The following is a 15227-nucleotide window of genomic DNA, read 5'->3' as shown; positions in this document are numbered from 1 at the left end:
TGAGATTTTGCTGAGAACAGCACTCTGTCAATGTTCTTTAGATATTTTTAAAAATAAGTATTAATTATAAAGATAATGTATCTTCCTTCCCCAAATAATAACCCTTGAGAAAAGGGAGAGAGAATGGGACAAAATTATTCTAAGTGGCTTTGACCTCCACTGAATCATTCTTTATATTGTTCTTATTCAAAGAATGGGTTTTATTTATTTATTTATTTATTTATTTATTTATTTATTTATTGCAGTACTGGGGATGGAGCCCAGGGTCATTCGATCTCCAAGCTACATCCCCTGCCCTATTTTTTATTCTTTATTTTGAAACAGGGTCTCAGTGAGTTGCAAAGGGCCTAAGTAGCTGAGGCTGTCTGGAACCACGGTCCTCCTGTCTCAGCCTCCCTAATGCTGGGATTACAAGCATGCACCACCATGCTTGGCTAAAGAATGGGTTTTAGATCCTATATTATATGTTGCAAAAATGTATTCAATTTTTGTTCCATTCAGCCTTAGAACACAGGTTAATGAACACTGATTTAGAAACCACCTTTCAAGTATATATTCTTCTGCAGTGACTATATTTAAAATAATAAATATGTTGCCCTAAATAATAATGGAGTTCTTATATCTGTAAACCCTGGCCCAGTAACTGACAAAGCCACCTTTGAGAAAACTTGTAAGAAAAGTTCAAAGTAGAATAAAGGTGCCTAGATACTTTCAAAGGCAAGCTCCTCAGGCAAAAAGAGAGAAACGGAGAGAGAGAGAGAGAGAGAGAGAGAGAGAGAGAGAGAGAGAGAGAGAGAGAGAGCTCTTTCCTTTAGTTACATGGACTTAACTTAGTGTGCTTATGTTTAGTTGCCAAGCAGCTTTGCTTCCCTCTTCAGAATCATTCTTTATTCTCAACCTGCACTAAAAGACTCATTCACTAAGGGATCGAATCTCAGCTTTTTGTCCTCCAAGGAAGCAATCTCATGACATGAATTTAAATTAAATTACTAAAAATATTGCAGTACAAATTTATAATGCCTCACTAATTTCTATAGCCAGATACATTTCAGAATTCATAATTTTTCACTTATTAGCAAGACATTATTGTGGTAGTGCAATCTATTGATATGTCCGCAGTAAAATGTATCCATATCCACACTATGCCAAAGGCAACATATGGCTTTAAAACTATTTGGGGTTTGCCACTAAGTTATTTTTAGAGATAAAATTTCAATTTTCAGAATTATTTGGATTTTGAGATTGTGAATCTATGGTTCAGTGTTGCATCACTGCATTTTTATTTTTTTATTTTTTTATTTTTCTATTTTTATTTTTGGTGGTACTGGGGTTCCTGGAATCCCTTCTACCTTCGGGCTATACTCCCAGATCTCTTTTATATATTTTTTTAATTGGATCTCTTAAGCCAGAGCGGCTGACTTTAAACCTGCATGATCCTCCTGTCTCTGCCTCCCAAGTGCAGGGATTACAAGCATGCGCCACCACACCTGGCGTATCATTGCATTTTTATTTTATTTAATTATTTAATTATTTATTTATTTATTTATTTATTTTTGGTGGTACTGGGTTTCTTGGAAGCCCGTCTACCTCCAGGCTACACTCCCAGACCTATTTTTATACTTTTTTTTTTTTTTTTGGAAACAGGGTCTCTTAAGCTAGCGCGGCTGGCTTCAAACCTGCGCGATCCTCCTATATCTGCCTCTCAAGTGTGGGGATTACAAGCGTGTGCCACCACGCCCGGCTATCATTGTATTTTTTAAATGAGGCAGTGGTTTAGCTCAAAGTTACCAAGCCGGGTGTGGTGGCACACGCTTGTAATCCCCGTGCTTGGGAGGCAGAGACAGGAGGATCGCGCAGGTTCGAAGCCAGACGTGTGCACTGGCTTAGGAGACCCTGTTTCCAAATAAAAGTGTAAAAATAGGTCTGGGAGTGTAGCCCAGAGGTAGAAGGGCTTCCAGGAACCCCAGTACCACCACAGGAAAAAAAAAAAAAGTTAACAACATTTCATAATCTATGGTAATAGAGGACATATCTCTGGGGGCATGGGAAAACGATTTTGGTTAAAGAGAGCATTTTCAGCAACTTTATATATCACTTCCTACTCCATCTTATTGTAACATTATTTAGTTTATACTCTTGAAAAGCTTCCCACCTTTTCTACCTTGAAAAGCTTCACCTGACTGATTTGGGGAGATTATGGGATTGGAAGAGGTAAAATTCAATTAGGTCCAACACAGCCAAACATTAAGACTGTATTGTTCCCCTTCTAGGTAAGAAAATGCACCCTCCTCCTCATCCAGGCCATGTGTGAGAAGTGCTACATCGAAGCTCGGGAAGGATGGCCGCTGATTGAATATGTCTTCTCCCAGTTTGCTATGTCCAACAAGAAACTGGTACGCAGGGCCAGCACATTTTGAGTGTCCCAATGTAACAAGTGCAGTTGACTGAACCATGCTTAAAAAAAATTATTCAACTCAATTAAATAACTGATTTTAAAGTTGCATTTCAGTCTCATCACTATTACTGGTCATTTTTCTCAGCCTCCGGTACTCTCAGTTCCCTTCAGCCACTTCTTACAATAGACACAAAGTAGGCTAAGTCACAGTGTTCTCCAAGGACACAACTTGGCCTTCGGTGACTCAGAAGGGGGCAGAGTGAGTGGAATGCTTTCAAGAACACAAGAGACAAGGATACCTACTGCACGGGTGTTTAGTCCACCTGGGCTTCTAAAGCTTAGATACATTCTTTCTCACAGCCTGGAGAGAAAGTCCAACAGTCGGTGTCTAGTGAGGGCCTGCTTCCTCCTGGATGGCCCGCCTCACTGTCTCCACACACAATGGAGAGCCACCCCACTGTCTGAGGACTCCTTTACGAGGATGCCAGTCCCGTGCATGAGGGCTCAGCCTCCCAAAGGCCATTCCTCCTTAACACCATCACCTTGGGGGCCAGGATTTCAACATATGAGTTTGGTGGGGACACAAGCATTCAGATCATAGCAGCTGGGCTCAGCTTCCTATAGATGAGAAACATGTGTGCAAGTTGTCAGCCATCTTAGGAAGTTGCCATCGCCAATTTCAGTCCAGTCCACAAGGAAGCAGTGCTTTGAAAAATTTTACACCTGGAGATAATGGCAAAGGCCCAGAGATGGGAGACAGCTTCAGCTCATAGACCCTCACAATGTTTGCGTTTTATTTTTATCCAAGGGCATGTTTTCTAACCCATTTCTCCAAAGGGTCCTTTCAAATAGAAATCAGATGTTGGGTTTCATGAGCCCCTCTACTGACAACACCCTCCACTCCAGAGTCTGAGGACATGTCCAAGTAAGTGAGAGGGACCAACAGTGGGGATTGTTGTCACCTGTCTCTTCTTTCTTAAAGGAGAAACCAGTGAAGCCTATCTCCCAAGAGGAAGAAAAGGAAGAAAGATCTGTTCTAGAAGTTAGCCTTGAGGTCTTAAAAACCCTGGACCCACTGGTCATTGGGATGCCTCAGGTAAGAAGTCCTTTGTCAACACTCACAGTTACTTTGATCACCTTTGAGTCCAAAGCGCTGCCCACTCCGAAGGAAAGAATGCACTCCCTATTCCACCTGTCATCAGCTTTTTGATTTTCTGACCAGAGGAAGAAGGTTGGTATGCCAAACACATAGTGGTTTCTCAAAAACAAATGTTGAGTTTACGAATTGAATATTTATGCTAGTTGATACCATCTACATATATCTGGATAGTACGTGATAGCTTATAAGCATCTTAAAAGATTATGTCTTTTTCCCCTGATCTATCATAGAAATATTATTAAGCAGTGAGTGGTAGCTGAGTGCAGTATGCCAAACTTCCTATTCAGTTGACGAGGTGTTAAAATCACCCATGCCCAGGCCTCCGTGAAGACCTGATAAATCTGCCTCTCAGGAGGAGGAGCCCTGGAATCTGTATTTTTCTTAAGTATAAATAGCACAGGAAATTATTTTTATAGCCAGAAATATATGGCATATACAGGGAGACAGTCAACACTCCCTCCATAACTTATGTGGATCTGTGACTTCATCTAGGATTGCATGTGGTTCTCCAGGTATCTGGGGAATTGGTTTCAAATAACGATTTTCAGGCTACATGCCAGACCTGCCAAATCAACATCTCTGAACCTGGGCCCATGAGTCTGTAACCAAATCAGCCTGAGTCCTGACACATACTAAAGATTGAAACCTGCTGATCCAGAAGTAAAGACTAGGCCTGGCTCTAAAAGGCTTGGAAGGCCAGACTTGTACCTTGTGGTTGATGAGCCAATAAAAACTTTAAGCTAGAGCTAAACATTGAAAATGATAATTGTAGGGAAAAACATTTGCCTGCTCTACAGGGAGATTAAGAATAAAGCAGCTCAGCAATGTCCCCAGTTCGGTGATGGAGAAGAAAGAGTCCGAGTTGGCACCAAGGTTTCCATTTAAATCAGGGAGTTTTCAGAAAAGAACAGGAAACATAGTAAATGAGCTATGCTATCCCAGGCCTTCAGAGCAGGCAGGTCAGCACCTGTGGCACAAAGAGTAACAACACCCCACCCATGGTCCCCTCTCATCCATTCTCTGCTCGAGCGGTCCCACTCCAACTTTCAGGTCTGGGAAAGGATGTGGGCACCTTTCATGGTCACATTGGCAAGAGGAACAGTGACACTTGATGAGGGGGCCCTGGGACGCTGAACTTCCTGCAGTGCCTGGAACCATCTCTCACAAGGAAGAATTGTCCTTCCCCAAATCCCAGGAACAACCCCAAGAAGAAAGATTGACCAACACTTATTCCAACTAGTACCCAAAAAGGAATGTTTTATGCAAAGATTTCATTTAAGGATTTCATTCGACTTGACCTAAAGAGCAAAATAATAACAACAGAGATAAAAGTCTTTGGATCTGAGAGAAATGCACAGTGGGGATAAGGGAGAAGTGATGGAGAAACATAAATAACCCCCTCCCATCTCGCCACATTTTCCACAGGTGCTGTGGCCAAGAATCCTGACTTTTGTGGTACCCGCAGAATACACAGGCACTCTGGACCACCTGTTCAACATCATCAGAATTCTGATAATGGCAGAGGAGAGGAAGAAGCATGACATCAAGGAATCAGCAGCCCTCGTCATCTCGACAGGAGCTGGTGAGCACAGTCAGAAATACCCAACCTGGATCTCAATTTTTCTAGCCCCTATCTATGGTGATGGTGAAAATGTTTTCTCTTTCTAGTGAAACTTCCTTCACCACAGCAGCTACTGGCCAGACTTCTGGTGAGTGAGTTATAAAGGCTTAATATAGCTGAGTATAGTGGGCCACACCTATAATCCTAGTAGTTGGGAGGCTGAAACAGAACAGTAGATTCAAGAACAGCCTCAGCAATTTGGCAAGACCCCCAGAAACTCTCAGAGAGACCTTGTTTCAAAATAAAAAAATAAAATAAAATAAGGCTGAGAATATAACTCAGAGGTAGAATACCTCTGGGTTTAATATCCAGTACCAAAAAAAGGTCCAATGTAGGTTAAACTTAAGCTTATATGAATAAAATAAAATGCCAGTAAAAATTGCAGAGAAACTGGACATAGTGGCATATACATATAATCCCAGCTACTTATGAGGCTGAGGTAGGAGGATTAAAAGTTTAAAGCCAACCTGAGCAACTCAGTAAGACCCTGTCCCAAAGAAAATAAAACAATAACAAAAATTACACAGATACTCGAAAACAAAAGAAACACTAAAAGGATATGTTTTCTGCTCTATTAATGACTCATGAATATTTATAACTAGCAAGATTATCTTCTCAGTCTAAGATGCCTATTAGAACCTTATGGCTTTACAATACACAGGAACTGAATCTCTGTCTAATTTGAGAGATAGTTTTGCTGGGTAGGAAATTTGGGGCTGCAAGCTGTTTTCTTTCAGAATTTGGAATATGTTACTCCAGGCCCTTCTGTCTTTCGTGACTTGGTTTGGGAAGTCTGGAGTGATTCTAATTAGTTTGCCTCTGAATGTCACTTGACCTTTTGTTTTTTTTGTCTTTAAGATTCTCTCCTGGGCTTCTACATTGGTCAGTTTGACTATTATGTGGCATGGTGAACCTTTTCTCTAACCTTGTCTAAGGGCATTCTATAAGGTTCCTTTACCTGTATATCGACCTCATGTTCTATGTGTAGAAAATTTTCTGATATTACTTCTTTGAAAATATTGCTGATTCCTTTAGTTTTACCTAATTTTCCCTATTCTATGCCAATTATTCTTAGGTTAGCCCTTTTTAAATGGGCCTGTATTTCTCCAATGTCCAATCCATGTTGTCGAATTGTTTTTTTTTTTCTATATTATATACTATGTGTTCGTTTTTGGAGTGATCATCTTCTAGGAGCAAGATTCTATTCTCCATGTGGTATAATTTATTATTTATATTTTAATTATTTATATTTTATATTTATATTTATATTTATATTTAATTATTTATATTTTAATTGATGCCTTCACTTCAATGAAAATCACTTCAATCCTTTATTTCTTTTAGACTCTCTCTAAATTCTTTTCGAAAGTCCTGTATTATTTCTACAGTTACATTCTTGATTTGACCCTCTGGAGATCTTTGCAATTCTGTGTTGTCAGCTTCTATAATTGTGGTGTTGTAGCAGCTCATTGCTTCCTTGTTATTCCTCCTCATGATTTCAGAAGTTTGTAATTGTTGCTTTTGATCGATTTCTCTCAGTTTCTAGGTGTTAACTGGTACATCCAGGGACAAGTTGTGTTGTATTCAACAGTGAGGGTTGAGTGAGGAGAAAAATGAATTTGTAAATGCAAGAATAGGGTAAAGCCTCAGATAGGATCAGAGAGAATGAGAGTTATGAGTTTGGTAAGGTAGTATATAGTAGAAACTAGAGAAAATGAATATGTAGTAGTATTCTAGTAACCAATGTAGAGTTTTTATTATAGTGATATGAAGTAGATTTAATACAAAACAAGAGAGGAGAAAAAAAGAAAAGGGATATAAAAAAAAGAGCATAGAGCTGGGTGTGGTGGCGTACATTTGTAATCCCCGTGCTTGGGAGGCAGAGACAGGAGGATTGCGCAGGTTCGAAGCCAGCCTCGCTGGCTTAAGAGACCCTGTTTCCAAATTAAAAAAAAAAAAAAGTATAAAATAGGTCTGGGAGTGTAGCCCAGAGGTAGAAGGGTTTCCAGGAACCCCAGTACCACCAAAAACTAACTAAATAAATAAATAAATAAATAAGAGGGTAAATATGTACACAGGAAGAAGCTTGGGAGAGAGATTGGGAATAGAGAAAACAAACAAGCATACACACTCATACCAAGGGAAAAAAACACAAAACAGCAACAAAAAAATGCAACCCTACAAATATATATGAATATTCAGCAGACTGGGCCTCTGCAGTCTACTACCTTTCCTGCTGCAACCCTGGTTCTCTGAGTCTATGCAGGTAGCCAGTATCAATGGATCTATATCTACTGTTAAGCATAGGTCACTCTCCACACTTCCCACAGATGGAGATTCTAGTTCTCTCCCTGCCTCCATAGGTGGCAGATGCCTCTGAGACTAAACTCAATGTAAGAGTCTTTATTCTCCACAGCTAGGACTGGGCTGGTCTGACTTCTTCCCGATTGGGTGGTCTGTGGTGATCGATCCTGGAGATCCTACTAGTTGGATCTAATGTTAAGGGTAGGTTTCCTCCCACACTTTCCACTGATGCAGAGCCTGAGTCTGTCCAAGACTCTGCTATGTCCAACAGCAGATTCCATCCCCACCATCACCAGGTTGAACCACAGTCTCAGCCCCAGGGAGTTTATCACAGCTGTGCAAATCCCTGGGGGGCGCCATGCTTGGCATTCTTCCATGGGGACAGTAGCTTCACTTACTTATTGTTGAGTGCTTCTTTGGATCTCTGGAGGACATGGTGAGCTTGGCTGCCACTGCTGGAAGTTGTAGCCGGTGTTTGTGCAGGTGGAACTGATGGCTTACAATTCTGATGATCTACAGCTGCTTACTTCAAGTTCTTGATTGTTTTTCTGTTTATCTCTAGAGGCAAGATGGCGTCATTGAGGCGCCTGTGGACACAAAGCGGGCAGGTTTCTTTTCTGCTCTCTGATTGGTCTTCTGGCCTTTTTATCCTGCCATCTTGTACTTATTGTGTTATTTTTCTAGTTATGGTGTTTTCTGGCTTTTGTAAGAATGCTGTTTTTAAGGCAATGGTGATCAGGTGTCAGCAGGACTGGTATGTGCTGCTTCCCTCAGTCACCATCTTCCCTGAAGTTGGGACTAAATCTCATCCATAAGTGCCATCAAACAAACTACACATCTATGATTGGACTCCCCTTCTCTCCTATTGGACCCATATGTTTCATCTGCTTAAATGCTGTTCCACATGCCCTTATTTAATTGATAGATCAATTTTAAGTGTTGGTTCTTTCCAGTTATATTTTATTGATAGTTTCCATGTATTTTTCAGTCTTTATCTTCAAGACAAAGGAAAATGAGGTGAAAGCTTGTCTGAATAACTTTGCTTTAGAATAAGTCAGGACAGGCTGTAATGATTTGTTAAAGGATTATCCAATTTAGGGATCAAGGGAATCCAGAACAGTGACACAAAAGGGGGTAGGGAGGATAGGTGGACCTTTTAAATATCTCTGCAACTGTGAGCCTTTTCCTCTTCCATTTTTAGGTAATATCTATGCTTGCCAGTCTGGGAACACTACGTGGGGCTGGTGCCATAGGACTTTTGAAGGTACTGCCAGAAATAATTCACCCAAAACTAGTAGAACTATGGAAAACACGAATACCTGAGCTCCTGCAGCCTCTAGAAGGTACACGGGGTGGGCATCGAGACAAGAGCTCATAGTAATGGTTTCTGTGCACTCCTTCTCTGTAAAAAACCATTTTTATAAGTTCATGTTGGGCAATTAAACTTAGAAGCTTAGTACGCAAGTTAGACAGCTATATGTTTATTCCTTATGTTATAGACAGCTATATTTTTATGTTCTATTTCTCTACCAATATCCACTAGGAAAAGACTCAGAAGATCACATGCTTTGCAGGAATTTTTACTTTAGCTCTGGCCTTTTTCTTGTATAGGAGAAATTGTCCTTTAGTATTGTTCTAAGAATTCATTTTCTTCATTCATGGTGGAGTATCAAAATGTGGTCATTTCAGTAATTGCCTCTGAAATTAAAACTTGTTCTTCATCTGACAATCATTGTAAAGTTGTCAGTACATTAAATTTCATCTTGAATGCCCATTCTGAGCAAGAAAAAAGCTTGACATAGTGCTCTAGCGGGCTTGACTGGGGACACAGTAAGGAAGAGTTTGAGTCTAGGTTTATTTGCAGTTATTGCATCGATTTTTATTCTAGGAAAGAATGCCAGCATCGTGCTGTGGGAAACCATTCTGCTTCAGGTAAGGTGGCTTCTAGAGTTAGCGCTGCTGATGGAGGAGGAAACTACCTGGAGTCACACCTCTTTACAATTTGGCTCACAACAAAAGAAAAAAAATCCAAAGACCAGTGGATAGCATGTCCTTTACCTACTAAGAAAGGGACTAAAATCTAAAATGTTAGCAGTGATCTCTTAAAGATAATGCTTTTTTTTTTTAGCTGAGAATTTAACCCAGAGGCATTCCACCTCTGAGCTATGCTAGCCCCTTTATTTTTTTTTAGACTAGGGTTTCATTAAGTTTTGAAGGCTGTTTAAATCACTATAACATGAACAATTACCTTTAGTTTCAATTTGATTAAGAATTAAAGACAGTTTGTTTTGTTTTGTTTTGTGGTACTGGGGGTGTAACCCAGGAGCATACTACCTTTGAGCTACACCCCCAGCCCTATTTTATATTCTTTATTTTAAAACAGGGTCTCACTGCATTGCAAGGGGCTTCAATTAGTGGCTAGGCTGTCCCTGAATCGCAGTCCTCCTGTCTCAGCCTCCCAAACACTGGAATTGCAAGCCTATGCCACTATGCCCAGCTTAAAAGTTTTGAAAAGTTCACTTACTAATATCTTTCTCTGTGTCTTTCTTAAGCCATGAATTTTCAGGTTTTTTTCCTGTCCTTGAAGCTGTGCTCTTTGGCTATTCATGTAAACACAGACTCACATCAATTCCCTTTCAAGGCTTCTAAATTCAACTCTCTTTCTTCCTCTATCTGCCTCCTACTATCTTTTTTCTGATTTTTTAAAACTAAAGGTCCTGCTGAATCACGTATCCAAAAAGAATCTCCTCTCTCACTTATATACTTCTCTTCTTTTTTGGCGGTGGTGGTGGTACTGGGTTCCTGGAAGCCCTTCTACCTCCGGGCTACACTCCCAGACCTATTTAATACTTTTTATTTGGAAACAGGGTCTCTTAAGCCAGTGCAGCTGGCTTCGAACCTGCACGATCCTCCTGTCTCTGCCTCCCAAGCGTGGGGATTACAAGCGGGCACCACCACGCCCGGCACTTACATACTTTTTGCACCTGTACAATTAATTAACCAGTTCCCTGGGCAATGCAAAGCCCCACAAATGGTAGATTACAGAAAGTGCTGGACAGGAGATCTTGATTTCAAGAACCTCAGGGAGGTCAAGGAGCTTGTGGACTGGGAACTCAGTACAGCAGGTTTTCATTTCATAAACTGTCTACATATGAATTACCTATGGTTCCTTTAAAAGGTCACTTTTCAGCCATCTCCCCACAGAAGCCTGCCCACTACCTTCCACCAGTTCTTTAAGGTTAGCTTCTGGGTGGCTTCTGAGAACTGCTGGATGGTAAAGGCTCCCATTAGTGATTCATATCCAGTATAAGATCTGAACATGACTTTGGTACTCAGCTGGCCCTCAATTCTAAGATTCATGTCTTCTCTAATATCTGCACTTCTCTGATATCCCATTTCAAAATTCCTACCCTACTTCCTCCAAGTATCATTTTAAAAAAAGAACCATTATCAGGTAGGCATGGTGGCACAGGCCTGTAATTCCAGTACTTGGCAGGCTGAAACCGGAAGAGCACAGGTTTAAGGCCAGTCACAGAAACTTAATGAGACTCTCAGCAACCTAATAAGACCTGTTTCAAAATAAATAATAAAAAGGGCCGAGCTTCAGGTTGGAGGTAAACTGGATTCAATCACTAATACCATAAAAATAGGTAAATAATTACCCAATTAAAATAAATAAAATAACTCTACTAGTAAAATAATGTTTCTTTCTCTAGCAAGAAATCTTCAGAGCCGTTCACTTCTCTCTTCAAGTCTTGAGTATGCTTCTATTCTTCTTTTTCCAAAACTGTGCACAAGTCTCCCCTTAACTTTCTAAGACTATTTAATTTCTTTTCCTCTGAGGAGCCCACTTGGATAAGCTCCTATTTAAAATAAGTATGCAAATCCTTTCCCTGACTGACATAAGTGCATTTTTTTCTAAGCTTAAAGTTGGGAAATATCAAAGAAATAATCCGTTTTAGAAATTGCAATAGATTTTGTCTTCCAAAAAGCTTTTTAATGAGTGATGTGTGCATGTATGCCTCTACCATTTTGTACCCCATTAAGATGTATGACTACAATGCACCAATGAAAAATTTAAAAAGAAAATAAATCAATAAAAATTGCCCTTTTATATATTGTTCAACAAAGGACCATCGGTTCAGAGATTGTGACCCTGACTCAGACCAACCGATGAAACTAGAAATGTTTACTTACTAAGGAAGAAGTTGGTAGAAATATGCCTGTACATCTCATTGATTCTTCAACTCATTTAATTCATTCTTACACAGATCTCTCTCATGGGTTTTTATTTTGGAGCGGATTTGGTTGGGGTTTTGTTTCTTAATATATAATAAGCTAAACTAACCTTGACAAATGAAGTTTTATCAGATCTATCAAAATTTGAAAAATGTTAACTTCAACTTAACTTTCCAATTGAATGCACTTCTATTTTATATATTTTACCCAATTTTTGTTGAAGAGAAAAAGAAGGGAGGCATTCACATAGAGTTACTTCAGCATACTGCTTATTTTGTTCTTAAAGTAAATCCAGAAAATTTTTGAACAAACTAAGAAGAAAAATTTCAGTTTTTATGGGAGAAGAAATAATTCTATTTGATATATCCTTATATTTTTATTGGTACAATGTAGTTATACATCTCAGTGGGGCACAAGATGGTAGAGGCATATGTGCACACATCTGTAACGGTTTGAGATATTGACTTGGGTTCCTGTTCTTAGCTAGTTTAGAAAAAAATAGCCAGAACTATACTGCTGCAAGCTTAAGCAAATTTTATTATTACAAAGGTAGACAGAAGGGACAGAATAATAAAACACTGCATCAGAGGAACGCAGTGGAATGCCTTGAAAATAAGACACTGAAGTTTTTGAACACAAAACAGTTTTTATAAGGATTTATTATCTCTCATCCTGCTTAACCAATAGTCTTTCTATTTGCCCCTGACCTGATGCAGATGTGGGCCCACCCACTACCTCCAGTGTAAGCCTTTGGTATAAGGATTCACTGTCTCCCATTCTGCTTGACCAATGGATAGTCCTTTTATCTGCTCCTGACCTGATGTAGGTGTGGACCCACCCATTATCTCCTGTGCAAGCCTTTGTTAGGACCAAGATGTGTTACTTGGTTAACAAAGTCAGGGGTCACATGGTATAAAGGTCTGTACCATCCTCCTGCACGTCCTTGGGTGAGTTTTAGCCATTCTTATCTCTATCTGCTAGAAGTTGTTTATTATATAAACTTGTCTTTAAAATATGAAGGCCCTGAGATACAACTCTTTTGTGTACTTGGTAATCACTTTTGGTGAGGGGAACTCTGCATTGTAACAGCTGCCTCCCTTCCCTGCCTGAGTGCCCGCACAGCACCTGGGCCCTGACTACCTTTTACATTTTTGTAATAACAAAGTAATTTTCCAATAGCAGCACAACATCACTCATTTATATGTTTATATTAAAAAAAATAAGGTAAATCAGGCACAGTGGTGCAAACATGTAATCCCAGTACTTGAGAGGCTGAGACAGGAGGATTACAGGCTTGAGACCAGCCTCAGGAACTTAGCCAGACATTTTTCAAAATTCAAAGTAAAAAGGACTAGAGTTGTAGATCAAAGGTAGAATGCCCCTGAGTTCAATCCCCAGTATCAAAAAAAAAAAAAAAAAGAATGAGGTTAAAAAAAAATGGTATCAAGAAAGCACATTAAACGTTCACAGTCATATCCAATTTCTACTTCCTCCAACAGTTGCTTAAAGAATCTTTATGGAAAATCAGTGACACAGCCTGGACCATGCAACTGAGTCGGGAATTCAACCAGCAAATGAGTAGTTACAGCAACACTTCCATTGAGAAGGTCAGTTTTTCAGAAACCTGAGCATCTATGTTATAATCCAAAATGCCTTCCAAAGCTCCATCTTGTCTATAGTACAACCAAAAGACAGGAAGAATAGTTAGAAAAGTGAGCTCCCCCTTCTAAGGCCACTTACCAAATATTTAGTATTACTTACTCTTTACTTCACATTTGGCTGCAATGCGATCATATGGTCACAGCTATCTGCCAGAAAGGCTGGGACAAGGCAGGTGTGTACCTGAGTTAAAGTCAGGTGTCCTCTTCTAGAGGAGGAAGCAGAATGGAAGTCTCTGCCATGGCACCGGTTTAATGTCAGCTGTGCCTTGGCTTCCAGTATCAGTCTTGATACTGATCCGGTACCAGTCTTGAGGCTGGCTGCCAAAAAAAATTGACTACAATTTAGCCAAAGATTAAGGTAAGAGGATGCTCAAAAGCAAATTCTCTTATTCCTCTGTCCCTAAATGACCTCTCCGTAACTCTCCACCTCTTAGCCTCCATTTCATTTTCTGTTTAACTTTTTTTGGGGGGTGCATTAGAATTGTACTTAACAGTGGGGTTTATTGTGATATATTTATACATTCACATAATTTGATGAATTTGATTCCCAAGTACCTCCCCTTCCTTCTCTCTGATCCTCTTCCTCTACTCTATTGGTCTTCCTTCTATTTTGGGGGAGGTCCTTTTTGTTCCTTTTTCTCTCTCTCACTTCTGCATATGAGAGAAAAACATAAGCATGTTGACTTTCAGAGTCAGGCTCATTTGACCTCACCTGATGTTTTCCAGTTCCACCTATTTTCCTGTCAATAACATAATTTTGTGCTTTTTTTGTGGAAGCCTTTCATAAACCCCTTCAAATAGGGTTTGAATACAGTGTCTGCTATTTATCCCTAATGTAGCTCAAGGAAATTCATTTAATCTTTCTGGATTCTCATCCTCATCTTATCCATCTTCAAAATGGAAATAACCAACCATGCAAGAAACATCAAATACCTGACTTCAAACTATACTACAAAGCCATAGTAATAAAAACAGCATGCTGTTGGCAAAAAAAAAAGACACATAGACCAATGGAACAAAATATAAGACTCAAATTCACAAACTTACGGCCAAATGATTTTTGACAAATAAGCAAAAAAACACACTGGAAAAAAATATCATCTTCAATAAACGGTGTTAGAAAAACCGATTCTATGCAGAAAAATGAAAATAAACTTCAGTTTCTCATGCTGTACAAGAGTCAATTCAAGATGGATCAAAGACTTGGGAATCAGACCAGAGACCTTGAAGAGTACTTAAGTCCAACACTTCAACATGTAGGCACAGGTAAAAATTTTCTCAACAAGACCTCAAAGGCACAAGAAATGAAAAGAAGGATCAGTACATGGCATTAAACTGAAGGGCTTCTGTACAGCAAAGGAAAATATCCAGAACCTCAACAGAGAGCCAACAAAATGGGAGAACATTTTTGCCAACTACTCCTCCAATAGAGGACTAATGTTTAGAATATACAGAGAACTCAAGAAACTCACTGCTAAGAAAACAAATAACTCAGTCAAAAAACAAAAATGGGCAAGTGAACTAAATAGATACTTCACAAAATAAGAAATTTATTTATTTATTTATTTATTTATTTATTTATTTATTTATTTGGTGGTACTGGGGTTCCTGCAAGCCCTTCTACCTCCGGGCTATACTCCCAAACCTATTTTATACTTTTTATTTGGAAACAGGATCTCTTAAAGCCAGTGCAGCTGGCTTTGAACCCGTGCGATCCTCCTGTCTCCGCCTCCCAAGCACAGGGATTACAAGCATGTGCCACTATGCCCGGTTACAAAAGAAGAAATTTAAATGACCAATAAATGTATGAAAAAAATGTTAAACATCATTAGCAATCAGAAAGATGTA

At 39.5% G+C, this 15227-nt stretch overlaps 1 protein-coding gene across 1 annotated transcript in view; it reads left to right on the top strand.

Moving 5' to 3' along the window:
* The window catches only part of MROH2B (maestro heat like repeat family member 2B), a gene marked incomplete at both ends in the record, with an annotated part of 82650 nt that overhangs the window by 28783 nt on the left and 38640 nt on the right, over positions 1-15227 (top strand). Inside the window, 7 exons of the mRNA XM_080701756.1 lie at positions 2271-2393; positions 3378-3491; positions 4980-5136; positions 5223-5263; positions 8681-8822; positions 9368-9411; positions 13218-13325. Of these exons, the coding sequence (XP_080557882.1) occupies positions 2271-2393; positions 3378-3491; positions 4980-5136; positions 5223-5263; positions 8681-8822; positions 9368-9411; positions 13218-13325 (729 nt within the window). The remainder of the gene's footprint in view (positions 1-2270; positions 2394-3377; positions 3492-4979; positions 5137-5222; positions 5264-8680; positions 8823-9367; positions 9412-13217; positions 13326-15227) is intronic.

This window comes from Muscardinus avellanarius (assembly GCF_963383645.1).
Source record: "Muscardinus avellanarius genome assembly, chromosome: 1".
Classification (NCBI taxonomy): domain Eukaryota; kingdom Metazoa; phylum Chordata; class Mammalia; order Rodentia; family Gliridae; genus Muscardinus; species Muscardinus avellanarius.
The sequence above is the reverse complement of the archived record's forward strand: the minus strand, read 5'-3'. Positions and strand labels throughout refer to the sequence as shown.